This window comes from Grus americana, chromosome 4 (genome assembly GCF_028858705.1).
Source record: "Grus americana isolate bGruAme1 chromosome 4, bGruAme1.mat, whole genome shotgun sequence".
NCBI classification, from domain to species: domain Eukaryota; kingdom Metazoa; phylum Chordata; class Aves; order Gruiformes; family Gruidae; genus Grus; species Grus americana.
The window spans coordinates 12977038-13004897 of NC_072855.1; the positions used below are offsets into that span (position 1 = coordinate 12977038).

The 27860-nt window shown below is 43.1% G+C and overlaps 4 protein-coding genes across 9 annotated transcripts in view; 2 read left to right on the top strand and 2 right to left on the bottom strand.

The window, feature by feature from the left end:
* The first annotated feature begins 3021 nt into the window (after nucleotides 1-3021).
* GRPEL1 (GrpE like 1, mitochondrial) lies at nucleotides 3022-9493 on the top strand. Its single transcript, XM_054823240.1, has 4 exons — nucleotides 3022-3185; nucleotides 4159-4327; nucleotides 5906-5987; nucleotides 8244-9493. Exons 1-4 carry the CDS (start codon nucleotides 3115-3117, stop codon nucleotides 8588-8590), a joined length of 669 nt encoding a protein of 222 aa, XP_054679215.1. The 5' UTR covers nucleotides 3022-3114; the 3' UTR covers nucleotides 8591-9493.
* A 3822-nt stretch (nucleotides 9494-13315) lies between these two features.
* On the bottom strand, nucleotides 13316-17306 carry TADA2B (transcriptional adaptor 2B). Its single transcript, XM_054823237.1, has 2 exons — nucleotides 17014-17306; nucleotides 13316-15771 (listed from the first exon to the last, which is right to left on the bottom strand). Exons 1-2 carry the CDS (start codon nucleotides 17281-17283, stop codon nucleotides 14779-14781), a joined length of 1263 nt encoding a protein of 420 aa, XP_054679212.1. The 5' UTR covers nucleotides 17284-17306; the 3' UTR covers nucleotides 13316-14778.
* Nucleotides 17307-17672: 366 nt separating this feature from the next.
* Nucleotides 17673-19642, top strand: CCDC96 (coiled-coil domain containing 96). The gene is made up of 2 exons (XM_054823238.1): nucleotides 17673-18467; nucleotides 18693-19642. Exons 1-2 carry the CDS (start codon nucleotides 17793-17795, stop codon nucleotides 19245-19247), a joined length of 1230 nt encoding a protein of 409 aa, XP_054679213.1. The 5' UTR covers nucleotides 17673-17792; the 3' UTR covers nucleotides 19248-19642.
* A 3572-nt stretch (nucleotides 19643-23214) lies between these two features.
* TBC1D14 (TBC1 domain family member 14) overlaps nucleotides 23215-27860 on the bottom strand; it is a 72000-nt gene continuing 67354 nt past the window's right edge. For all 6 annotated transcript variants that reach the window (XM_054823230.1, XM_054823231.1, XM_054823232.1 and 3 more), the window contains one exon: nucleotides 23215-26064. In XM_054823230.1, coding sequence (XP_054679205.1) covers nucleotides 25999-26064 — 66 coding nt within the window. In that variant the 3' untranslated portion in view covers nucleotides 23215-25998. The remainder of the gene's footprint in view (nucleotides 26065-27860) is intronic.

The following is a 27860-nucleotide window of genomic DNA, read 5'->3' on the forward strand; positions in this document are numbered from 1 at the left end:
AGACTATATCTTAGCATTAGGAGATAGAACTAGCTTTTTTTTTTTTTTTTTTTAGAGAAACAGAAATGCCTTAATTTTTCATTTGACTTTTCAAGCACAAATCTTGCATTTATGGCATTTTTCATCTCAAGGGATTACAAGTTTCTTTACTACAAGTGCAATGTTAATAATAAAAAAGAGACTTATCATTCAGTTGACATTTTGAATTTTCAAAATATCACAGAAATTCCCTCATGCTCTCTAAACAACTTTCTTGTAAGGTACTGAAAGATTACTACCCTTAATTTGTAGTTGTAGAAATGTGGAAATGAGGTTAAATAACTGCACAACACCACAAAGCGCATGACTAGAGGAACTGGGAATTATATCCGGACTACCTGATTCTATCACTAGTCCACAGAAATTAGAGGTTAGAGTCATTTTTAACCACATCAAGTTGAAAAGCAGCAGCTGGTTAATGTTTTAGAATTCAGGATAAGCATCACTTATCATCAAATCATATTCAAACCTGGTATTTATGTGAAGAGCAAACGATCATTTGATATGAAGAGGACTGCTCAGGAACAAAACTGTTTTTTACTGAACATCTGTGACCGCCAACCAAGTCAAGCAATAGATGCTGAATACTCCTAAGTTGAGTTAAAAACAAAACCCAACCCAGTAGGTGGCACTACAATTAAAACCGACCAGACTGCAATAGCCTAAGTCAGGCCAAAGCATGAAAAAGGTTGGGTTTTTTGTCAAAGTGGGACAGTACTTACAGCCAACATCAGTCATGATGCAAACAAGCTCCATGTAAGCTCGCATGCTCTTCTCTTGTGCTGCACATGCTGTTTAGTCTTGACCCATCTGTGCTAGCAGTGGGGCTTTTTGACAGCTGTTCAAGCTGAGAAAATCACAACAAAATTCATTTTCACTGTGGACTATCTTCAAAATTTGCTTGCAAAAGGTCTAAGAACTGTTATTTGGGGTAAATGGGTCCTAATACAAGAAGGAACTTGTTTCAGAAATCTTGAGTCCAATATATTTTACTCAGTTATTAATGAGACCTGCTAGCAATGGACTTTTCTCAACCTTTTCTTATCAATTTTGTGATTTTGTGATCAATCATTAATCAAGCACAACTTTCAGAGATGGTAGGCAGCAGGGAATGAAGGCAGGGAATGAAGAAAAGCTGAAATAGGAAGCTACATGCTAAGGGTGTTAGGGAAAAAAAAACAGACAAGAAAGATGAGACAGGCAGACTGCTTGTCTAGGGTTTGTAAGGAACCAATAATCTTTCCATCAGACCTAAAGATCCACTTAATTTCTCTGTCTCACTTCTTCATGGCTTTCTGTGAGTATCATCCTTTATGGCTATTCCTACTTTTCTCCTTGTTCTGATCCTTCCTCAGCATTATCAGCATCTTTAACAGATTTCCTCAACTACTTTCAGTATTTCTGAGGGTGAAGCTTGGAATTTGTGGCTTATCTACTTTCCAGAAAGCAGATACTGACAGCACTACAGCCACTCCATGTATGGACAGCACGTGGCATACACCCTTTTTCTCTGCTGTGTTCTGTATAGGCAAGCCATTGGACTGTACCAGCATCACATCACAAAACAGCGATCACCAAAATATAAAAAACATGGACTGCAAAAACATTTGCTTCTTATGTTAAAGATGTTGCCTTTTGTCACCCAAGAGTGTTTATTGGTATGCTTCTAGCTCTTCCAAATCTTCTCACAAGAGGAGAAATCCACTTCCATGTAACTGTACGAGACAGCAAGGCACCTTGGTATCTAACAGTTGTCACATTATGAGGCCACTGGACTCATTACACCATTTACCCTGTGTTCTGCAGAGCCTGTAAAGCAACACATCACAGACAAGCAAACCTGTCAAACAGAGCCCATGATGAAAACTTAGTGCACTCTGCCAAAGCTTGACTGAACTTAGCAAGTTCCTAACTTCTGCAGGATTCTCATGGGGCAAGCCAGAAATGTCTTCTGCAGCTGCTTTTTCAGTAATACTTTAATTATACACTTGAATATAACATTTACTGATTTTGCATTATGGAATCTGCACCTTCTCTATCCTTCAGATTTCATTTGGAAAGGGCACAAATACATGCAAAAATCAGGTTAACAGCTGCTGTCCAGGCATCTGTGAATAATCTAGCACTCGCTTTGGGACTGTACAATAAGTACATGACCTTGATGATTTTTTTTGCCTTTTAATAGGATAATGACAAACTAATTGACAACACTGCTGAAGTGAAGAAGTCATCCAAGTATCACGGAGCAGGGTTTCCGTAGCCTCCCCAGGACACTTGCACAAACAGGTCATGCAAGCAGGTGGCCACATTTGGAAGCAGGGGATTAGCAATGCTATCAGTTTTAATGAAAACTCAAGATTTTAGATCATGATTTGCCAGCAAGAGTATATACAGCAGTTATAGCAAGCATCCATAATCACACAAGATGAAAACCTCTATGAGGATGTTCGCAGACAAACTATTGACAACAGAGTTACTCAGTAATTAAAAAAAAAAAAGAGTGCAATCTTCAACTTCAGACTTTTTCAAGCACAACTCGCACAGGAAAGATGCAGATTGTTAGACTGGACCACCTGCAGCCACCAAACTGCCTCCAGCTTGCACTGACCGGTTTTGACAGTAAAAGACCGACACCTGACCTTAGCCCGTGCCCAGCTACCTCCCACAGGCTCCCGCTGCCGACATTTCTCTTTAACACCCCGCAGATGGGGAGCAGGGCCCACACGAGCCCCACACTCAGAACGAACACAACCCACGCGCCCACCTCCCTCATAAAACAAAATGGCCCTCAGGGCGCGAGCCCCGCCCCCTCGCCTGGCCCACGGCCATGCCCACTTACGTCACCTTCCGCCACAAGGCGGGGCGAGGGGAGCGCTCCTCACGTGAGCTCTCCGTAGCGCTCCGGAAGAGCTGCAGGCTCCACCCCCCCACCTCGCCTGGTCGGCCTGGGGCACGCATCCGCCTTTCGGATTGGTCCTTGGCCGCGTCACTCTTAGCACACCCGCTCGCTGATTGGCGGCGGTCTCGCGGAGGCCGGAGGGGCGGGCTGAGGTGGTCGGTGGGCAGGAAGGCGCTATGGCGGCGGTGGCCCAGTGCGTGCGGGGCGCGCTGCGCCCGCGGTACCCGCTGCTGAGCTTCTCCCTGAGGTGAGGGTCGCGCCGTGCCGCCTGGCCTGGATCGGGCGCGTCGGGACGGGTCTGCGTCCGGGGCTGCACTCCCCGCCGGGCTAGGAGGAGAGCGGGGCCCAGCCCCGCCGCGCTGGGGTGCCTCAGCCTCGACCCTCGTCCCTCCGGCTCTGCGCCGGGGAGCCCCTTCCTGCAGCCGGGACGGACTGGTGCCGACCTCCCCACCATCCCCTCTGCCCGTTGCTGGTTTCCCGTACCCTCCCCCGGGAGAGTGGCCCGGCCAGGCGCTGCAGGATCCTCCGGGCCCGGTCTTGAGTCTGCAGGCCCCCAGGCCTGCAGTCTTAATGTGGCCTGTAGGGATCCCAGGCGTTTGGCCATTGCAGCTCTGATCCACCCGCCTCGTCCGTGAGCCGGTTTGCTCAGGTAGCTCGGCTAATTCAGCCTAAGAAACGTCAGGAAGGGATAAACAGTGATGTTCAGGGGGACTAGCCCGTTCTTGATATTTGCCATAGAGCAATGAGGTATAGCAGTGACACAGGAGGCGCTTTTCCGTTGCTCTCTAGCAATCAGTGGCAAACACTCTTCTCGCTGGTGCGTCTTCTAGGATACTGTTGCGGGCGATTGCATCACGCAGACTGGGTCTGCTTCCTGATAGAGTAAGTACTGTCTTGAAAATAAGCTCATGTTCCCCATAAAAGTGCTGCGACTTTTAAAACTGAGCATAACAGACACTTAGAAGCTGCTGACTAGTGGTTGTTACCTTGCAGCAAAGTTATTTTTTTGCAAGAGTTTAGATGGGCTAAGTTCAGTTATTTGTGATGAAAGGTTTTGCAAACAGTTTTTACAGACCTAGGATTGTTGTATTAATTTGTGCTTTAATGTGAGGATTTTGTAGACATTGATGTGTCAAATAAAGTGTCCAGTATTTCCATAAGATGCTAGTATCTTACAAAGTAAGCAACTGATTAATATCATCCACATGTTTTTGCCTTAGGACTTCTCCACGACTGCTTTGTGTAGCAACGCAACAGAAAAATACTGGCCAGAACTTGGAAGAGGACCAGAGTCAGAGCCAAAATGAGCAGAAGGTTGAACCCAGCTCTGCTGAAAAAATGCTAACTGAAGAAAAGGCCAAACTGGAAGAACAACTAAAAGAAGTTACTGTAAGTGTTTTTTGCTTGTCAGGTTGCATATTTTACAAGCTGCGTACCTAAGAGTGTTCATTACAGGTTTTCAGTGCACAATCTGGATACAGTTCTGTGGCTGCTGTTTAGTTGTTGAATAAAATCCTGCAATTCAATTATTTCTTTAAACTTGAGACTAGATATGCTACAAGACCTGAGATGTATCCCTGGTCCAAAATTAAGATTTTGGATAGTTTCTTTCTGATTTCTGGATGGAATTGGACCTTCTTCAGCCTGAAAATTTGTTACTGAGTTGTGCTGACTTCAGTTCACTTAGGTTTTTGCTCAGTGGAAAAATAATTTTTGGAAACCTATGTAAGTGTTTGAGTGTGTCTTCTATGTGTGTATTTGTAGGCTTGTGTTGATGTGCGTGGTGTGTATAGGCTTTCTGAAAACAGCTGCTGACTTTTCAAAGGTCGGGGTTAATGATGCTTAGCTTTTAAATAATAGTGTACTTATTACATAAAAGTGGGAGTTTCAAACCTTGTCTGTTGGAGATCCCTTCAAACACAAGGCCAAAGCATCACATTCCCTCTGTCTGACCTAATGTATCTCGCATTCTTTCCTGTATGTGACTTCAGCAGAGGGTGAAGGATGCTCTGAGAGGTGGAAGACATGGATTAAACAAAAGTGTTGCTTTGCTGGATGAGTGCTTTATGTAAAATGTCTTTCTAGAGCATTTGAGACTTTGAGAGGTTGCCCAGAACCTTCTATAGAAGCAGGACCTATGGATCATAAGTGGATTGAGTTTTGTTTCTGTTGCCCTTCCCAAAGCACTGAAGGACAAAGCTATGTCTCAGTCAATAGCATTTGCTGTTGGCTGCCTGATGTGGCTCGTCAGTCACCTCGTTGACTGTTTTTATTCTGTTTTGAGATTTTTCACTAGCATGTGAAGGTCAAGCATATTCAGAGTGGAAGCTCAGCATGGAGTTCTGGGTTAGATGGTGCAGCACTCAACCTGAAATGCCTAAGTTTATTGAATTTCATTCTTAGTACATCTGCTGCTAGGTGGCCATGTTGCTAGGAATAGACCAAAACTTGTCCTGAACAACAGAGGAGTTAGACTTCATACTTTGTAAAGTTTCAAAAAAGACTGGAGGACACTCTGTGGTGTGTATGGAGAGGGAAGAGACAGTTTGAAAGTTGTGACTGGGTTGAATCTTGTTTGCCATAGTGTCAACATACCTTATGACTGATAAAGGCTTTCTGTGAACACATATCAGAAAAAGCAGAAATCTTTGATTCATAAAACTTGATGTATCTGTAGAGTTAAAATTTTTTTCCAGCTAATCCGTTGATAGATACTGGGAGTCTGGAAACCCATCTTACTTCCTTTCCCTCACTTCTGTTTGCACTGAAGTGAAGCAAACATCTGCCTTGGTAGGAAGGATGCTGTGGTAATTGGCATATTGTCTGCAGATTACTCTTTGTATGGTGGGTTTAGGTTATGTAACTGTTTAAAATGCTGTTTTACACTGAATATGCTGTTTTGAATTATTGTCAACTACCCAACCACCAGGAATGAAATCTCTTCTGTTACTGGTTTACCTTCTTTAGGACAAGTACAAGCGTGCCTTGGCAGATGCTGAAAACGTGAGGCAAAGAAGCCAGAAACTGGTAGAAGAGGCAAAGTTATATGGTCAGTGGAAGCTCCTTTTGTGTATACTCTAAGACCCAGGAAATGCAAAGCCTGGAAAAATTGAGCTGACTGTCCCACAGTCTTGACAAGTTGTACTTCCCAGCAATTCTGACTCCTTGGTTAAAAAATGTATTTGAGGCAGAGAGGTTTGAACAGTTCCTCACTTTGCATCAGAATTGTAATCATCTTGATGGACGAGGGCAAGACTGAAACTGCTGAAGTCAATAACTTGAAACTTTCTGTAAATTTGCTACCTGATTTCTTACAATATGTACTGCACTAGTAGATTTTTTTAAATTTTTTTTTTTAGTAAGGTTTGCAGCCTGAAGTTTGCCTTTTTCATGTGCTTTGGTCTCAGAACTGGCTGCAAAAAACTGAACCAAGAGCATGGAGTACTAGCTTTCCTTCTGCTTTGGGTTTTTATGTTCTTGGTGTTTGTTTTATGTGTTTGGGGGGGGTTTAGCCTTTTATATTTAAGTAATTTTTCTGTTCTTTTGATGGGCATAGTTTTCAAACAGAAGTAATACATTTAGATGGGTGGATTCTTTTCAGTGGTAGGAATGTACAATCACTAGCTATGAGTGCTAGAAACACATCTTTCTTCAAGAGCCAGGCTACTCATGTCTAATTTTAGCTTTTTGACAATTCTGTAAAACAGAAATTGTATGCAAATATTGCAGCAGCAGAGTGCTATGTCATCTTAGTGTTTGACTGTCACTCTGGCTTGAAAAATGAGTTGGCCTTTTTTGCCACACACTATACACAGCTGTATAGTTTAATTCTGAAAATAGAAGTTTTAATTTCTGAGTATAGGGTCTTCAGTTAATGTGTACTGTAAGCAAAAGCATTTCTCAGTTACATAGTATTCTTGTACTGTTTTCATGGGTGTTTGAATGCTTCATCCTGGAGTTGATTTTCATTAAGCATTGTTTCACTAATATGCTGCTTAGTGCAGAAGGACTTTGAGTCTAATCTGAGCTCAGAGGTACTACAACAGAAATAAATATTCAAGTAAAATACCTCATGAAAACTAAATTACAGGTAATCTGCACGATTGTAAGTTTTATCATTCATATATGACTGCTTTTTCTGTTGAAGAGAAACTCATTTCTGAGATGTGCATAAATTCACAGAAATGCAGTCACAGGTATCTGCAGAAACAACTTAGGCAAAAAACAAACCAAACCACCTTCTGAAGAGTTTTGTTATTTGGTTTGATCCACCTCACTAGACAACTGGTTAATCTATGTTTGAAACACTTCAGCCCTAACCAGTTTTAATTTTAATTTAAAATCTTGATTAATTTGTTTATTTTTGGAACTACTTGGACACTGTTAGTTACTGTTCTGTAAAGAGTTCGAGTCTCTACAGAGTTGTTAAACTCCTTTCCTGAGAACTACCTGATCCCTATAGATCTTGCAAGGTGCTTCTGTAGGGTTGTTTGTGGGTTTTTTGTTTAAACTGAATACTTGTCCTCTAGTAATGCTCTTATCGTGTCTTGGTAAGGAAAAAAAATCTAAAATGTGAGCTAGAATTACAAAGACTGTGTGTGGCTCAAAAAAAACCAGAATAAGGCTACCAAAATGCAGTGCTGTTTTTCATTGGCTTACCTCTACATAGAAATGTGTTTATTCTACTGAATTGTTTTGATTTTTCATGATTTCTACAGATTTTTGTACTGTGAGCCAGAGAACAGCTTCAGGACACGGGCTGTCGTTAGCTTAGGAACCGCTTTAGACTCTGTAAAAGCGGTTTGTAGTGGGAGGGAGAGGTGTGAGTTCTTTTCATTCAAGGAAGAATCCCTGTTCTTCTCTTGGACTCCTCATCAGTCTGACTACATGCTTTTTCTTCTGCAAATATTTTTAGCACATCAGATTAAAGGGTAGGAATAGGGCAACATAGTACTTCAAACTTGAGATGAATCCCGGGATAAGAGAGACATGAGGAAATTGCATTAAGCCATCTGAAGGTTTTGGTAACTTTGGTTAGAATTTTAACTGTTAATGTCAGCTCTTTTAAGTATTAAGTTGAAACACATTTTTTCCATAGAACTAGAGGAGGTGGTATGGATTTCAAGGTATCTGTAATGGTTCTGTATCACTGAGTAAAGCTGGCAAGGATGTTTTACCCAGAATGTTTACAGTATCACATATCTTGTTAAAAATCTAAAAGCACAGATTATTGCTGCAGGTTTTGGGATTGTGTGGTGGGGGTTTTTTTGTTGGTATTATCCCATTCCCTTCTGTTTCTTTTTAGGGATTCAGAGCTTCTGTAAGGACTTACTAGAAGTTGCAGACATTTTGGAGAAAGCAACAGAAAGTGTTCCAAAAGAAGAAATTAAGGATGAAAATCCTCACTTGAAGAGCTTATATGAAGGTCTTGTTATGACAGAAGTACAGATTCAAAAAGTGTTTAAAAAACATGGCCTGCTCAGACTGAATCCTGTCGGAGCCAAGTTTGATCCATATGAACATGAAGCATTGTTCCATGCTCCCATGGAAGGGAAGGAGCCTGGCACTATTGCGTTAGTATCCAAGATCGGCTATAAGCTGCATGGGCGTACACTGCGGCCTGCCTTGGTGGGTGTTGTGAAAGATGCTTAACTGCTTAATCTGAGAATTTAAAATGCCATACAACTATTAAACAGCTGGATGGTTTTTCTCTTACATCATGCTTTCCTCATTCCTCTGCCCCGAGAGGTGTAAATGAACTGGTTGGGCTCTCCCAGTGAAAATGAAGCAACAGATGAAATTCTTCTGTTTAGTGGCCTTCAACATCACTGTTCTGGAAGCTCTCTTCCTAAGTGTGACATACAAGACCCATTAAGCCCTCTAATGCTTTAGATTAGATTACATTTTTTTACAACTATTGCTACTGAAGGTGTGTTAAGTTGAAAGGAACAAAACACAAGAATTTTGCAATCTCACATTTATCACTGTGCGTAGATTGAAAATCCAAATAGTGGTTCAGACACTTCCTTTTGTTTTGTAGAATCTGATGTTGCAGAAGTGGGTGAAGTAGTGCAAATAACCCATTTTCTGCAAGCATCCATCAGCTGTTACACACTGATGTGATATTGACTGTTTATTCAGAAATCATCACAACAAGTGAAATTTAAACCTGTATGAATTCTGACCTGTAAATAAAAGGCAATGGAGAGTAGACATCTTTTGTAATTGTTCAACCCTTTTTGTTCTATAGTAACGTTGACTCAAGAAAACCATCAAATACTTGTATGGCATTGAAGAACCAACAGAATTTATCCTATCTCTGGATTTTTAATTTAATATTGTATAAATTGGTTTAAACAATTTTGGTAGTCTTGTAAGTTCCAAGCTCTACAATCAGTTTGTTATGCAAACTGTAGTTACAACCCTGCTGAAAGCCAGAATAGCCAAAGAAGTGAGTAGCTAAGAGTTTGATATATACTGTCTTTTAGAATTACATAAATAATTGCATGTAAGTAGGTAAGTGGCTCAAAAACCATGAACTTAGTTTCAACTCCATTTCTTGCATTAACTCAGCTTGGATCTTAAGTTGCAACAGGACTTTTCCCATACGCAGCTCTTGCCATGTCTAACTCCACCTACTGCTCCCAGTCTTGCAGAATCAGGTTAAATACGACACGATTGACTGACTGCTTTGTCCTACATTTGTCTGGTCACCTGAATAGGAGTGGATGGAACTTGGCAAATTACACAACTGACAAAGCATCTGTCCTCTTATATCCTCAAAGCCTGCACATTTAACACACAGGACAGATGATACTTCAAACTTACACATGTTATTAGGACCTGGTAAACAGTAAGTACTTCTGAATTTTTCACCCTTGTTTCTGGTTGTCTTCGATTAAGGAGCTTCTTACCTAAAGGTCAAGTATTGATTACTTTTTTTTTTTTGTTCAGAGTTTCCAACAGCTTACTGAACACTAGACCTACTCATGGTGAGAAGTGATTACTTGGTCTTTAAGGCTTTTTTTCCCCAGTCCTGGTTTTCCTCATGGGAAACGGACAGTTAACTAGGAAAAACCTAAGTGCATACTACTGATCGAGAGTTAGTCATATTTAAGGATCCATTCATTTTTTCTCATGTGTAAGAAAGAAAACCAATGCTTCGACTGGGCAGGGGAGGGAGAATAATTTTTGATGTGTGTGAGAAGACAACTACAGTGTTAATTTTTTTAAACTAATCAAATACAGGGATCAAAATACAAAGATTGAATGCAAATCTACAGAGGAGGAAAAAAAGGGGATTCCATCTACTTAAGTTGAATTGGGAAGTAACTTACTCCCATCTGGGTTAGAGGATGCTGTAGCTGTGTGAAGCAGGATTGAAGAAATGGTTTTGTTGCACTTTGATTGGAACTTGTGCTCAAGTGATAGGCCATAAAGGGACCAGGGTCAATTTACATACCTTTTAAGAACTGTCAGGTGTCATTCAGCCCACTCCTAACCCCTCTGGATCTAAATTAAATATAGTAACTTCATTAATACAGAGGTTTCTCCAGTAGGACAATTAAAACAGAGGGACAGCTTCCCTAGCAGACTAAAATTTTGTTAATGAGCTTCCCACTGCCTCACACACACTGTCTTTTTTGGACTACATTACTTCACTCAAGATGTCCTTAAACACAAATTATTGTTAAGTGTTCAGCACAAGACTCATACTAGTATCTTTAAAGCTGATAACTGTCTCCTTTAAGTGGTTCCTGGTCCTTGGCCTGCCCTTTCAGAATGGCTTTCAGCAAGAAGTTCTGTCTTTACTGAGAGCTCAAACTACCTGTGTGCTCTGCCATACAACAGTAAGAAGCACCAAAGACATCAAAGATCAGAGGGAGGTGGTTGGGAAATTTAAGCATAAGAGCAGCCAACAAAGCTACCAGTAGTACCTCTGGTTTAGCTATTTCATAAGACCACTTCTCCACCTGTTGTCATTTGGCTAAAACACATTGCCATTTGGTACTGCAAAGGCTTTAGCCATTTTCCTCATTAGGCAAGCTACATTACCATTAATCAATAATGGAAAGAAACTTTAATACAAGTTTATTTACCAATATACAATGCAAAAACCTAGTAAAATGCTGAGTGTGCACAACATCAGTTAGGTTTTACATGATTCCAGCACAGGCATTTGTGTGTCTGGCACAGCTCCACCAGTACACTACGCAAATGAGTGCAACATTCCCTTTAAGGAAGAAGCTGATGAGCTGAACACGCTCACCAGGTACCTTCCTTCACAGTATTTAATGCATCATCACTTAAGAGCAACTGGAGCACATGCAAAAAACATTTTGCAAGAAGAGACAGTAAACCAAAAGGCTAATGAAGCCCGTTACAATTGCAAAGAAATTAGATGCAGTCACCGCACAAGAGAAGAATGGCGGAGTGCTTAGTCTGTGCGATTTACAAGGCAGTTTATGGTCAAAAGACTTGTGCAAACCTACTAATGCTGTTCTTAATGCTTGTTGGGACTGCAGCAGAACATAGGGCAGGAGGGTCTGTATCCAGAACACTCCGTAACAAGCCCTTCTGCGCTGGGTAGTACACACAGAATGGAGACTAATGCTCCCTTGCTACCTAGTGAGCAAATATTACTGTAAAACATCACTGGGACTGGACTGATTGAAGTAAGTGTACAGCATTAAAACAGACTTGTTGCTGCCTCTATCAGTAGCAGAAGATCAGTATTCTGAACAGCTTATGGAGTGTCACATTTTCATAGGCTTACATCAATGCTGTTAAGACAGATACTATCATTAGTAATATCTTTAATTAGGAAAGTCAAGAGCATTAAGCATTTAAAACACCTTTTCATAAGCAACATGAAGGCTAGGTTATTCGTACAGTACAGGAAGCACTTCCAGATCAACACAAGATACAAGTTGAAGAGCTCTTTGCCATGTTTTTTCTCAGCCCCCTCACCACAGAAGAGAAGCAGCATAGCTCTAGTAAGTTGCTGGGTTAAGATAACTGCATCTCAACTTAAAAAACAAACAAACAAAAACAGCAGCTCATAACAAAGGAATGCTTAGACTAAATCAGTTCCACATGAAAATATGGAACAGCAGCATCCTCTAGTGCAAGTCACCTTTAAAATCAAAAGCATAGCTGACAATGACACATTGCTTCTAGGGAAGCCCTTCCCAAGGGACTAGAATTTGCTCAAGCAAACATTTACCACCTTGAATTTGCTTGCAAGTATAAAATAAATATTGATATCCATATTTCATACATTAAAAATACTTTATTTTACATTCACTTTGATGTTCAATAAGTTACATCTAGCACCAAAGAAACATTTTGGAGGGGCTGAGGAATTAAGAAACTACAAAGTGTAAATGCAGAATTCACTTCAACATTTAAATGACTCGTTGGTGCCTAGATTTTTTTTTTAAATTATTGTTCAGATAGGCTTTAGACTATTGCTTCAGTTAGACCTAGATGTGCCAAAACACTGTAAAAATATAAGTCACAGATTTGAGAAAAATAATAATTAAAAAAAATGCAAAACAATTCCTTTAAACTCCCAGCTACATGCAGAGTTGAGGCTCCAGAACGCTATCAGTAATGGTGTGTTATGGCAGGTGGGCAACAAGTTAGAGAAGAACCAAATTGTGTAACTAAAATACTAGAAAGAAAGGCTGAGCTGAGCTTGCTTTCCACAGGAGTAGGACAGAGAAAATAACCAAGGGTTTATACCTTATGAACTTGTGTGCCGTTTGTACACGCACATAGGGTGGGAGCGGTCCTTAAAGCTACTCAGCACATTGCAGTTAGTGCCACTGCTGCCAGGGAGAGGCAGCTTTGTCTCAGGTATTCCACAACAAACCACTTACAGGTAAGCCAAACAAAGTATTACATCTGAGAGGACACAACCCTTCCCTTTTTTGAAGGGACATAACATCACAAGCTCAAAAGAAAAAGGCACTAGAGTTTTGGGTTTTTTTCTTCCTTACAAATGCTGGCTTTATAATTGTACCCCTTTTATTCTAAATTCACTGGTAACACTATTTTGGTAATGCTGGATATATTAACTGAAACCCAGTTCTGATCAGTATACCTCTGCCAAGTTGCAGAATTAATACTATTTTAAGATTTTGTGGTATCCTCACTTACTACAGCCCAAAGCATCAAACCAAGATTACATTTCCAGTGCTTGCACTTGTTCTGCAGCCAGTCAAGGTCCATGTTTTGGCACACCTGCATTCCAGAAGACCTGCCCAGCTGGCCTCCGGTCACTGCTTCTTGCTCTGAACATGACCAGCAGAGAGGCTCAGGCACAAGTAACACTGTGCCGTCTTCCACGTGGCAACCACCATTTTTTACTCATTTTGTTAAATAACAGCACAGGAATTTAAGGATGAACTGGGTATATAAATCCTTTTTTAGCCCTCCTTTCCCTTCATTGGTGGATCTTACTAGGACAGTACTGTGGATCAGGTATTGCTGTTACATGCTGTGTTACATCACCAGCTGGTGCCTGTCATGAGCACCCACTTCAGACTATAGTTGCTATGAGTTGTGATGAGTTACCACTTGAGGTGCGCTGTTCTCACTGCAGTGGGCTGCATTCACAGTCCTACCATGTCAGTAACTTCAACTTCCACACATTTAATCCAGTCCGTGTCAAGGTACATGCAGTTAGAACCCTGCAACGGCTGATTTACAGCTCTGTTCTTCAGGAGTGCGTTAGCTGTGTATTTTGACCTCACCTCTATCACTTTGCTTTTTAAAAACAAAAATGCAATCTCAGTGATCACTATCCATTTGAGAATCTCGCTCCCTTTCTCTGTCCCTCCCAACCAAACTCGGGAGGCAGCTACTCCTCCTCAGCCCATACACACTCAGAAGTTACAGACACCAAAGCAGGAGTAGGCTCCCCCCCGCAAGAGGAAACAGTGATTTCGCTGCCTGAGGCTCCCAACTGCTGCAAGACAACTCACTGTCAGTTTTCCCCAAATCCCATTCCTGGCCCAAATCAGCTCCTTCACAGTAAGCACTGACAGCTCTTCCAGAACACAGCAGCACAGCTGCCCTGTACTCCTGCAACTTTGATACTAACAAGTTAACATCAAAGCTTCAGCGGGGTCTGTGTCAGCAAAAACTCAAGTCAAAGCTGTGTCTGGACCAGCTGGGTGTGAAGGCAGCTCTTCAAGAACCCTTCTCACAGCACAAGTACCTGAAGATACCTCACCTACCTACCACATTTCTTTCCTTCCCCTCCCTGCCATGGCTTGTCCCTTGACAGAAACTCTCACCTGGCTGTCCCAGCACCTTGGCTGTAGTTACTAAGGAGTAAAAGCTTAGCAATGGTCACAAAAATCCCCGCTCACCATGCTCCTGAGCTCAGGACTTTCATAAGCTTCACTTTGCTGCCAGCGTTATGCAAAAAAACCAAAACAAAACAAAGGGAGAAGAAAGTTTCCAGCGCAAGAAACTCTCCCACCTTCAAAGAAAAGCAAGGATTACACCGATACTCATTTGTCCAATAGTGAGGAGTAAAGTAACTACTCTGGGACTACTGGACTCAAGTAACTTCACATGAAAGAAATCTGTTCCAATTACCAAAAGCAGTGAAATCCAATGTAGAGTTTCACAATTATGTATTTTCCATGATCCAAAGCAAAAGTCTATTTAAACCATGGATCATGAATACTGTGGGGATTTATGTATTTGCTTTTTTTTTGTTTGAAGTGACATAATTTCTATATCTTTGGGGAGGGAAGGAAAAAATAACCGAGTCCTTGAGGCTATAATGGGCCTCTGCTGTGTTTTTTCAGATCAGCTGAGTTTCATGAAGCATCCCTGGATATCCAACCGCTCTCTGTTAGAAAGTTTAAAATCCTTTTCTTCAGTACCTTATCTAAGTAACTGGGAAGGCGACTCTTTGAAGGAATTCCCTGTCTTTTTTGGAGATGGTCTTTAATGATTATAGTTTTTACAGTCACATAACGGGCAGGACTCAAATTTAGAGAGCTGCAGAGCACCTTTTCCCTATCTGACAACAGTTCAAAGCCAGGCAGGTTTTCAATGGCAGCAAATTCACCTTCTTTACCATCTTCCTTCCCTCTCTTGGAACTAGCTATGTTTTTGTTCTCCTTCCTCTTTTCCCGTTTATGTCTAGCTGCCTCGTATTCTGCTGACTCTTCCATTTTGGTGATTCCATTTCGACGATACCGCTGCAGCTCCCGAATCTTTGCTCGAAGTATCCTCTCCTTGTGCATGTTCTCAAAGAAGTCTTCAAACTCCTTACAAGACATGAATTGGTACAGAGGCCGCAGTTTCAGCCTCAACTCCTTCTCTTCTTTTGTGATCTTTCGTTTGGGAGCTTTCTCCTTGTCCTTTTTATCCTTCCCCAGAAAGGCCGGTACCAAGTTATAGTCTCGCGCAATGTTCTTCCGCCGTTGCCGTTCCTTGAGTTTCCTTACGTACATGTCTACGTGAGCTCTTTTTAACTCTATTTCCACATCGTCGTCATCGTAGTTCACCGAAAGGCCGCTGATCAGAGTCTCCGCGTCTTGATCGTATTCGATCTCGTAGTCATCCCGAAGTGGCATATATCCCAGCTGCTGCTGCTCAGCCACCGATATATCCAACGGTGGGAGCGGCGTGGTCAAGCTGGGAGAAAGTGGGCCGCCACTGGGACACGTGTGATCCGTTACTCTGTTGGGAATCGTGTCAGGGATGCAGGCTTTTCCCAGGTTGCCATGGATATACATGCTCACATAGTGTTCCATCACCTCCTGAGGGGTTCGGGATGCTCCCACGTGAGCAGCCATGTCCTCCTAAATGGAAAATAAGGAGGAGTAATAAAATGATTCCCATTACATCTCCAGCATAACGTATGCTTAGGTAAGAGCGTGACTCCTTCCCTGCTCCTCAAAAGCCAACTCACAACACCTAAACTTTTCTAGCAAGACTGAAATTAGCCACACTTCCATCAGATCTGCATTTTTAGGTCCAGATAAGTTATTTATAAGCACACGGGGGCGCGTAAGCCATGAAAAGAGCACCAGGACCATCACTAAGGCAAGCTGCATCAGACCCTCCAGATACAGGAACACCATGGAGCCACTGGAGCCACGTGGTGATTCCCAAGCATACACCGCTCTCTCAAGATGTCAGCTTGCCATCACCAGGTTTTCCAAGTTCCAAGCCAGTGCCGAGATCACTACGTTGTTTGGATTTTGCTTATTTATGTTGTGCTGCTAGAGTACTTTTAGAGCAATATAGAAATGAGGAAAGATAGTGTTTACAGTAAGAAAGATCACATTTACTCTTTTCCAGTTATTTAAGAACGAAAACAAGCTACAACAATCATAAACTTTAAGATGTTGAAAGATAAAATTCTTTACAACTAATGAAAAAAACCCCACTGAGAATCAAGTAACAATTGGCAAACCAAACGATGATGCTTTTTACTCCTTTTTTAAAAAACGAGCCTACCTGTACACTGACTTAGAAAGCAAGGGGCAAGTTTACGGCTACAACATACAGAAGGATGAGACCAAACACTGAGAAGAAGAGGGTACAGGGTAAGATCTGTGACACAGACAGGCTGGGGAGGAGATACACGCCAGAACTTGACGCAGGACAGGTCTGGGACGCCTGAAGCGTCCTTTGGCCACCGGTTCTCCCGCAAGTAGCCCAGGTACGGCCACCATCCCGGCACGGAGCCGCCTGCACCTGCCAGCCAGGGAGGCCGCCGTCTCGGCAGCGCGCTGAGGGTCTGCGGAGCGGGACGTGACACCGGGGCCCCGTCAGGGCCGCACACAGCCCCCGCTGCTCCCAGGCCTGCGGGTTCTCCTCCGGCCGGTGGCTTCCCCCCTCAGCGGCGGCCCGCGGCCCCACGCACCCGCTGCCCCACCGCCACCCCGCGCAGGGGCGATGCCGCCCTCGGCACAGGGCAGCGCCCGCCGCAGGAGGCCAGGCCCGCCCGCGGCCTGAGGGGCGGCGCTGCCCCGCTGCTCCCTCGCTGTCAGGCGGGACGCGCCCCCGCCGCCGGCAGCCCAGCCCGCGGCCCTTACCCAGTTGCCGAAGCCGAACTGCTCGATGGCGTCCAGCAGCAGCTGCTCCTCCCGGCTGCTCCAGCCGCCCTCGGCCTCGGCGCCCCAGAGGGTGAAGCGGCCGCCGTCGACAAGCTGGTAGCCGTGCCATCGGCGGTGCGGGCCGATCTCGGCGCCCGCCGAGAAGCAGTCGGGGCAGAGCTCGATGTCGGCGCACTCGGTGCAGCGGAAGCGCAGAGAGCTCACCTCGGCCAGGCAGTACACGCAGTACTTCTTCCCCAGTTCCGCCATCTTACCCCGCCCGCCGACAGGCCGCGCGCACGCGCCAACACGCCCCCACACCGGTATCGCCAATGGCAGCGCGCCCGACGGGCGGAGCCCCGCGGCGGACGGCCAATGGACGCGGAAGGCTGGGCCCTCCTCTGGGACCATCGGCCAATGGGACCGACGCGCCTGGGCGCGGGTGGTATTAAAATAAATGAACAGCTCGGATTGGCCGAGCGGGATCCGTCTTCCTTTCCAGCGGCCAATCGAAGAGGCGACCCCGAGCGACCCCGTCGCTGAGTGGTAGTCTGAGGCGAGGGGGTGCGGCCGAGCCGGCGCCACGGGGAGAGGGGCGGGGCCGGCCGGCGGAGCCGAGTCCCGTTGCCTGGGCAACGAAGGAAGCGGGGAGCAGCCCGGCCACGGAGGAGGCCGCGGGAGGGCCGGGGCCTGAGGTGCTGGCCGGGCCCGGGGAGCCCGTGGAACCGAGGCCGGAGGTCCCGGCGAGGCCGAAGCCTGAGGAGCCGGCGCTGGAGGAGATGGAGCCGCCGGGTCCCGAAGAGCCGTCGGTCGCGGCGGGACCGCAGGAGCCGGGACCCTCGGAGCCAGAGGACCCGGGGCCCCCGGTGGCCGCGCCAGCAGCCGGCGGGGCCGGGGAGGAGGCGGCCAGCGGCAGGGACGGTGCCGCGGGCGAGGCCCCGGCCGCCCCCGGCGGAGCCGAGGGGAGGAGCGGCGAGGCGGCCGAGGAGCGGGACGTGGGGGAGGAGGGTGAGGCCGAGCGTCGGGAGCGGGCGGAGCTGCTGGAGCAGCACCGGGGGCTGGCGGGCGAGCGGGAGCGGCTGCGGCAAGCCAGCGCCCGCCTGCAGCTGCGGCTAGGCGAGCTGCTGCGGCTGCGGCAGGGCGAGAGGCGGCCGCGGGCGGAGCTGGGCGCGGACGGGCCGCAGCTGTACGGCCAACGCCTCCGGCTGCTGCGGGAGCTGCGGGAGCAGCGGGAACGGGCGGCCGCGGCCTGCCGGGAGCAGGTGGAGGCCCGGCGGCGGAGCGGCGAGGAGCGGCAGGCCCGGGCCCAGGCCGAGTGGGCCGCTTTCCAGGCCCGCAAGAAGGCGGTGGCCGTCTTCAGCCTAGGCCGGCGGCTGGGCGGCAGGGAAGCAGCGGTGAAGGCGGCGGACCGCGCCCAGGCCAGGGAGTGGGACAAAGAACAGCAAGTGCGTGAGGTGAGGCTCAGGCCCCTGTTGGAGCTGCGGCTGTAGTCTGTCTCGTCTCTGTCTTCTCGTCAGATCTTTGAAAAGGCCAACCTTTTCCTCTTCTGACAGCTAGGGTACCTCCTTCCCTGAACATCGACCTTTATTATTATCATGATGTACTTTACACGGAGGCACTTCTTACCTAGTAAGGCAAGGATTAAAGAAATAGAGTAATGCTTCTTTCTACTCCTCTAGGCCCGGGTGGAAAACATCAAGCTGAAGCATGAAATCCAAAACCTTGAGACCATCTTGAAAGCTCAGGGGGAACTGGCAGTGGGGCAACATTTTATGGACTTTGAGCACATGAAGAAAGAGAATCAGAAGCACAATGAAAAGATTGATAACCTCAGTGATGAAATCTTGAAGCTCAAAAAGAAGGTATCAAACACAGTATGCGTTCTCAGCCAGTTCAGGAAAAAACTACAGTTTGTGGAAGCTGAGAATCAAGGCAGAAGGGCTGAACTGATGGACATTAAGACTGCCTTGTCACAGAAGAGAGACATTCTGACCAAAACCAAACAGGCCAGAGACAGACTGAGGAGAAACAATTTGAAATTGCAGCAGAAACGTGGGTTGCTTGGAAATGAGATACTGCTTCGGGACTTTGAGGAAACAGTGGATGCTGTAGAGCTGCTAAGCCAGCGATTGGAAACACTGAAACGTCACCATGCGAGTCTGATCCTTACTTGTAGGGGAATTCAGAAAAAAATCAAGGAAGCCAATTCCCTTTTCCTTGCTGAGGACAGCTGAAGAAAAGAAGGCACAGAAAAGAAATAAAGGAGTTTTCCATAACTCTGATTTTTAACATGATTCTTTTTAGTAAGTCCTGGGGAATACATTACACCACACTCCTGAAAAAGCTTTTTCTACATGATGTGACAGTATTATGCATTCAATGGAGAGATTACACTTATTTTGAATGGAACCAAATACATGTACCTATCTTAAACAAAAAAGCCACAGTCAAAAGCCTATGCTTCTGGAAAACCATCTTAGCATCCAGTAAATAATAATATATAAATACATAAATCTCATCACTCAAAACTAGAGGTTTTAATTTTTTTGGTCTTTCAGCTTTTACAGTTTTAGAGGGTACTCAGCTTTGTCCTCCTCATTCATGGTGTGTGAAGAGGTAGAGAGTAGTGTAAGCCCATCACTGTTTCAGTCCCCTCTGCATTGCTCAACTGTAGTGTATGAGAAGTCCAGATAAAAAGGCTGATGAAAAAAGGGAGCAACTGACAAAACGTTTACACATGTACAAATGTACAGCTCAGAGGGCTTTAGTTACAGGAAGGAGCTTCCTCTTTCAAAATATTATGTTCTTTAAACTCCAATTCCCCCATGGCAAACGGTGACTATGAGACTGATCTATATCCCGCACCTCTTGCTGCTGCTATTGTAGCATTATTTTTGATTTAAGGCATAGGATGGATGTTGATAATACAGAAACATCTTAGACCAGTAAAAGGAAAAAAAAAACTTGTGGATTGAGATAAAGACACTTTAACAAGACAGAAAAGAAAGATGATGGTGATGATGATAAAAGACTATACAAAACAAATGATGCACAGCACAATTTCTCACCACCCAGAACCAGTGCTCAGCTAGTTCCAAAGCCATGCCACCTCCTGGCCAACCCCTCAGTTTATATATGGAGCATGATGTCATACAGTATGGAATATCCCTTTGGCCAGTTTAGGTCAACTGTCCTGGCTGTGCCCCCTCCCCGCTTCTTGGACACCCCCTGCCTTCTCATTGGCAGAGCAGTATCAGAAGATGAAAAGTCCCTGACTGCTTGGCAACAACTAAAACATCAATGTGTTATCAGCGTTAGTCTCATCCTAAATCCAAAACACAGCACTACACCAGCTGCTAGGAAAAAGAAAATAGCTCTATCCTCGTCGAGAGGACACTAAATTAATTGTTAACTTCTGTGAGTGATTCCACTACTTCACCTAGACAGATCAGCAATCTTTAGTCCCATTTTTGGTGGTCAGAGTTGAGTATTAAAGGCCTAGACTTAAGTGTTCAAAGGCTGTGAATTTTGCAGGGAAGAAGCCACATCCCAGTGGGAAAGAGTAGGAGCAGTCTTTTGGTTTTCCACCACAGGTTGGAATTACACCCTGTGGGACTGGTATTGCTGAGCTGTGTTTGAACTGCTGGCTCTAGTTCCAAAATAAGTTGCATATGCATTTAAACAAAGTACACAAGTCATTGCCTATGCTTATATAGGGATAAGAAGTAGATAAACTTACAAAAAGACATTTCTAGGAATGGTTTATACCTTTCTCTTTTAAATCATCTCTGAACTCTGTTTTCTGAGTTGCCTCAGACAAAACATAATTAAAGCGGTTATTATACTATTGAAGGTTTAAATCTTTTGTCATAGGGCAATGAGAGAAGACCAATTTCTTACTCTTACTGCAATCACACAGTAGCAAGTTGGTTATATTCTTCTATATCCTTACAGTTCTGCACAACTATTGCATAAACACAGTGCAACAGTGCAGGCTCTTGTTCTACAACTACTGAAGTACTCTATCTTCAGCAGCTCACTCTATTCACGAAGAGACATTACACAACTAATATTCAAAAACTTTTCACAAAATACCAGTAGATCTACCTATGTCTTGTTGCTGGACAGTAAAAGGAGAGAAGTGTAACTGCCAACCACTTATTGCCATAACAAAACAAAAAAACCCAAACGAACAAAGACACCAAAATCAGTACCTTTCATCTTAGGTCTCATTACCAAAAGCAAGCTCTTCTCCTGCTGAAAGAGTGGCTATCGCACATGTCAAGTAGCCACCTGGTATTCCACAAAGCTGTTTTCAATAAATAATTAAGGATGATCAGCAGTCATCTCCCTAAGAGGTTACTTTTACCTGTTTTGACGACTTAAAAATTCCTGCCAGGAAAATTTTTAAACTTCTTGCTGCTTTTGGCTTAAGACATATACCCCTTCCTTTAACTTCTTAAACACCTTTGAGCAACAAATGTAGACAGATGCAGGGAAGAGGAGGGAAAGTAAATCTTAGATGCTTTTCATTGCTGCATATTTGACATCTGGAAAAGGCAAGAATTCAGGGTGCAAACGAGGTTGACAGTATATTTCCTGAACTGAATTATTTCTGCTGAAACAAATACTACTAAGTCATTTGCTTATACTTCACACACTGTCTCCAGGACTTTTTTTCTTAGTGCTGAGCTGTTGACACAACCCACTGCTACCTCGGCCTTCCAAAGCACCTCAAGGACGAAGATCACAGATTCCTGTTTTCCTCCTATAAATACAGGAAAACATTCCATCAGGAAGCAATAAAGACAAATGTCTTTTTATTTCCTAACCTCATGTGCTGGCATGCAGGAAAAGTATTTCACTTCTCTTCAAATAGATCAGAATTTATACTGGGGAAACTGGTAAGGAAAAGTAAATCTGGTTTTGAGCAATTTTATGCAACTCCTGTAATAGATACAATATAAAGCTCTGTCAGTATCAAATTGGTACAGGCATATATAAAGCAATTCTGATTTTATGTTCTAATCCAGCAAATCAAACAGTAAGATACTTCAGTACAAGGAAGCGAGAGATGTGTTTACCAGAGAACTAGAACCATGGCAGCCGAGTCTTTGACCGCATTCCCCACGCTGTCTTGTTGCACAGGTACTGTCTTCTCTCCCCTGCTTTTATTTATCTTTTATTTGGTGCTTTAAACTCTTTTCAGCTAAGTAAGCAACAGGAAGCTTCTCCACTTTAACCTCTGAAGTTATGCCTATGTAAGAATTAAAACAATACTGCCTTGAGCACAGAAATGCCTTGTGATTATGAAACTTGCAATAAACCAAGACTTCTTCTTTGAAGACAGAGAAAGGATAAGATCTTCAAGCATTTCTGAGTTCCGCACATCTCACGAAGATGTATTTACATCTGTTTTCCATAATAAATTTATCAGATCTCAGACCTAATCCAGAGAAGGGCATATGAAATGGATTAAACCATGGGCACAATTAAGTAGCAAATCTTCTAAGTGTCAAAGGTAATATAACAGGTATTTTAACATAAGAACTTGGAAAGCATCACCAAAAAATCCTCCACCTGCAATACTTAAATGTCCCAAAGTCCTGATTTTGGACAGACAAAAACTGCTAAAGAAGCCTGTGAAGAAACAGGTACTTGAATTTTTAATTTCTGAATTACACTGACAAAAGGTGATTAAGATAACTTTACATGACTTTATTTAACAAAACCATGTATTTACAGTTGAAAAAAGTTCCAGTTTGATACACATACCTAAACAAAAGCTTGATAACTACACAAAACCGATTTAAACATGATGCACAGGGGTTGTATCAACAGTTATCTACATGTCATTCTAGTTTTTAAAACATTCAAAAATAAGCTGTTACAAGGTACCTTTTTTCCCAAATGAAAATTCTTTACTAAATTAAATAACGTTAATGATTAATTGCTGATTGAAGCTGCAAAACGGCTTTATTATAAAGTGCAGGTTGTACAGAATTCCAAACCTGGTTGAAGTTTTCTGGTTTCTCTAATCTGCTGCATGTTCAGTGGTAGTTGCAGATTTCAGATGTATTGCAGCAGTTGCATTTTTCCTTAAACCCATGAAGAAAAGAAAGTTTACTTGATGGGGACACTTGCTCAATGAAAGAAAATCTCATGCATCGTTACAGATACTGTCAAGCACCTGAACAATAAAATTGTCAACGTCTTTTAATGCAATCCCTGAATTTATTACAGAAATCTTCCTTAATAGCTAATTAAGAGATTTGGTATGCTGCAAGAAACTTAAAAAGCTCAGTGGAAAATAATTCTATGGCCTTACTACTCATCTTTGTTTTTATCAAAATTCAAGCATTATCTTCAAATCAAGTTACTGACAAGTTGAAACAATTGCATCTTTAGGCAGGTGATTTTTTTTTTTTTCAAATGTATTTTGTTTGAAAACAAACTGTGCAAAGCTCCTTATTGCATTGCTTTTCTTCATTAAAGAACATACCTTATATACACAACGAAATCATTTAGAAAATATATACATCTTCTAAGAACAGAAAGATCAAATCAAAGAACAAAATAATTACATTTGCAAGTAACAAACAGTGCACAAGTGTTGCAGCAGGCCTTTTTCCCACAACTATGCCTGTTTTCACTGTTACATTCAGCATCTCATTGCGAAGAGAAAAGGGAGAACAGGCTGTCAATGGCTGCAAAGGTACCTAGTAGCTAAAGAATACATTTTAACCAGACAAATGAGCCACACCTGTAGACTTGGTTCAAAAGGAGATACAAACCTAGTTGCAATGAAGACTTAAACCACAAAGCCAGTTACAGTACCACCTGTATACTGAGGAAAAGTCGTCTATGTGTTTAATAATCCATTTAAAAGCATAGTGCAAATGTTTCAGATGGTAGGCCTCTCAAATCCTTCACAGAAAGGCATATTTGTTGTAGTAATAGAAAAAGTAATATTAAAAACCACTTACTGATCTTCCAGCTTTCTATTGCACTTCAAAACAATGTAGCATACAAGTACCGGTCATTGAAGGACTAAAGCTATACAACTTCTGGGAGAACTAAAGCGTGTTTCCTATCAACATCTTGATGTCTGTTTTCAGTAAGTGATGACCTAGAAGTCTTATGAAGGAATTAAGGTGGCCAACAAAAAAACACATCCGTTACGCCAGGTACACAAAGAGGACAGGAAAAGAGGCCAATGAGGTATCAGACTTGCAAGCTGCATTCGCATTACACATCTTCCAAAGTGATGATGAGCGCACACTTACCAGGGAATCTTGGTCTCACTCTTTTTAATATTGCAACCTATCCCTTGCAGAAACAATGTTTGTTCTAAAGGACAGTATTTTGATTATGTTCTGCAGTCCTTTACATTACATGTTGAGTTAAGCAGTGTGCAACTATTATTCTCATTTTTTTATTCAGACAATGCCAAAATAATCAGCATAAAACAGACTGAAGAGCACTGGGAAACCGCTGACCATATAGCTAGAGGATTTAGTAATGCCTGTTTACAGTTAACATAAGTATTGCTTCAGTTATTTTCCCTTTTCGATGATCGTCATTACTTATAAAATAGATTTTACACTATACACTATGCAATAAACATTCTTGTAAATCAGAGGCACTCATGATTTACAGTTCAACGTTCATCTGAACGCAGAGAGGATCTAAGCTGTGTAACAGAATTAGGCAACCACAGTTTGCCGTCTTTGTAACTTGCTCCCATGTATTAGAATCTGGATGAAATGCTAGGAAATGACAGCTTGTACTTATCCTCATAGTATTTGTCTGGCACATTCCCCAATAAACTTCTTTCACTTGTCACTACACACAGATCAGCTCCACGTAACATTTTCTCACTGTGGCAGCAGCAGCTTCAGGAGACCCCACAGAACCTTTTCTTTTCAGCAGCAATGTTGGCTTATGTAATTTCTCCCCTACACTACTCCTCCTCAGATCTGCCAGTAAGCAAAGCTGGGTTTAAAGTAACTATAAAGTTGCTTTTAACCATTTCTCAATTTATCTGCTCAGCCCAATGGTTTGATCGGCATGGCTGGAGAGACAGCACAGGAATAAGTAGCTGGCAGGCAAGGACACTCTGAAATGGCGCTGCCCCAGAAGAGGGAGACATGGAAACATACATTTAGTAGTAGGTGATCCTGGCTTTAAACACAGGAGAGTACAATTGGGAAATGATGCCAGTTTAATACTAGAAACCTCCCAGTGAGTTTGGAATCTAGACTGATTAATGGAACTTCTTCCATATGCATCCAGATTGGAAACATCCAATGGCATCTTAAAGAATAATTGGTTTTTCACTGCTAGTGTGCCTTTTCTCTTCGAAGTTTACTTTCTACTTAACTTTTCCTTATTAAAGAATGGAATGTGATTCTAGGACTACATGATTTTTTTGGTAAATGGGACCCACAGCCTATAAAACAAGAAGCATTTCTAAAGAAATGGTCCTTACATCATTTAACTAAAAATTCCAGCACCAGTTATTTAAAATCCAGATCCAGCTACTGTTATGGGTATGGGAAATACATCCTGCCTAAGAACGAAACTGGGGAATAGTTTTCAAATTAACTGACAATGCTGAATACCCAGTATTTTAAAACATCAGAGAAAAAACACCTTAAAAAAAAACCCTTAGCATTGTTTAGTTTCACTGCCCTCATCAGAAGTACAGAATGTGTAACGCTGTCCACAGCAAATGCTCATTCCACTAAAGGTTTAAGGCGAAGCCTAGGTTTCACTTATAAGGGTTTTATCCCCCAATTTCTTTCCTTCCTTTTTTTTTTCCTCCCCTCCTCTTTTTTTCCTCTCCCCCTTTTAAGGCTATCCTACTACTAAACAAAACTCTGAAATAACACTTTAATTTGCAGGCTCATACATGTCAAACAGTACTCAATACTTTTGCCGCTTTAGCTCTTTTCCCTTGAGTCACTGGAGGCAACCATAATCTTAACGTTTGAGTGAAGGACTTCCTTTTTCCATTTCCCGGTTATCTTTCTGCAGAGCAGCCAGTATCTAGACATTGCAAGGAATGAGAGAGAAAAAGTATTAGATTTAAAAAGTCATTCAATAAATCATTGTCTGAAGAATTTCCAATTTAATTATCTCTGAGCAATACTATTTTAACTATTATATGTAATCAAATTTAGAGAACCTCTCCACTGATGGAGACCTCTCCCCTAAGTCCTTGTGGCATGGATACAAATGGATTTAACAAAGGTTTAAACTCAATCTCCCCCCAACACATGCTTTTGAAGCCCAGAGAGGAGATCTTTAATAGTGCTAGACTTGTGTAATCTGGGTAAAGGACCCTGTCAGAAAGGAAGTTATAATTCTCAAGATAAATGGACTGTCTGAAAACACAGCAAGTGAGCAGCCTGAGCAGTATGACATTACCTATGAGTTCAGGACAGAATTACCTTAGTGCTGACTGGCACTCATCTAAAGCACATCACTGTCTCCAGATCTGCTTACATTTTTTTCTGAAGCAAGAAGTCTGCATTTGGTTCCACACTGAAAATCTTTCCTTCCTAATATCCGATGCCAATTTTGTTTTGTTAGCCTTTGTGCAGAGGGCACAATGGTGGCCAGTTTCTCACGCTGCTTACCGCACTCCCTGCCCTACAGTTAGTCTCTGCTGAAGAAGTCCAGCAGCATCCCCAAAAATCACCCCAGAATTGAATGTACCAAGGGACATTTCATCTCAAAGAATTGCACTTATGAGTAAGCAACCTTCTTTTCTCTCTCTGACCGACTTCAGACCTCTGCACCATCAGAATTACCAGGAGGTGGGGCTAAATGACTCATAACACTCGCTGCCTATGCTTCAATGCAAAGGTTCAACAGGGGTCTGAAGAGAGCCCCAGCTGGCTGGCTGCTCAGCAATTTCTAGAACTGGAGAGAGATTTCAGTGAGGTCCTCTTTGCAGAGATTTGCTACTCAATCAAATGGGCTTGTAAGACTTTCAAGACCATAGTAACAAAGTCTTTGGTGGAAAATAGTTAACCTTTTTAAGGAACCAGAGAATGACACCAAAATATTGATCAAGAAAAGAACAGACATTAAGCCAACTAACAGAGCTCAGATTCTTTAGTTATTTGGAAAACTTTATGGAGCTAAGATTTGAAATATACGGATTACAGAAATTCTAAGCCAACAGTCTCTATTTCTCTGCTGTTGATGAAAACACCTAAGAACAGCCACTCACATTTCGGGCTAAGGCTGTATTGGCACAAGGGCCCTTGGGTTCTTTGTAGGTAATTTCAGAAGAAAAACGGAGCTTGCAGGTTTCCTATTGATAACCAGAGTCCTTGTTATCAGAAGTGTCATGCCTGTGATTTATCAGGACTCCCTTCAGTCTTGATTCTAGATCACATTGTCAGTGACCAAAGGAAAATGAAGCGAGATGGAAACATAAACCAATCTGTCTGATAGGGGAACCAGGACTGTGCAATCCAGATTCAGAGGCAGCCTGTAACATTTTAGATGAGGCCCTACACACATCAGCACTCCAGAACGTGACCCACTGCAAACCAGGAGCTTAATTATCATGGTTCAGCAAGATGAAAGGTTCCATCGGCAGGTGTTTTTGAGTGCCAAATACACGCACTATTCAGATGTGCAGCTTAATTTGACCAATTATACTCCTACAGAGTAGTATCACCTCAAGCTCTGCTGCTCGCTTATACAGTACAGTTACTGTAACCAAATGAGATGATGCTAGAGGTGGGAACACAAACCCCACTTTTCTAAGCTCAAGAGCAGTCTGCATCCTCTGGGAACTAGTGCCCCATGTCAGTCACTCCACCTAG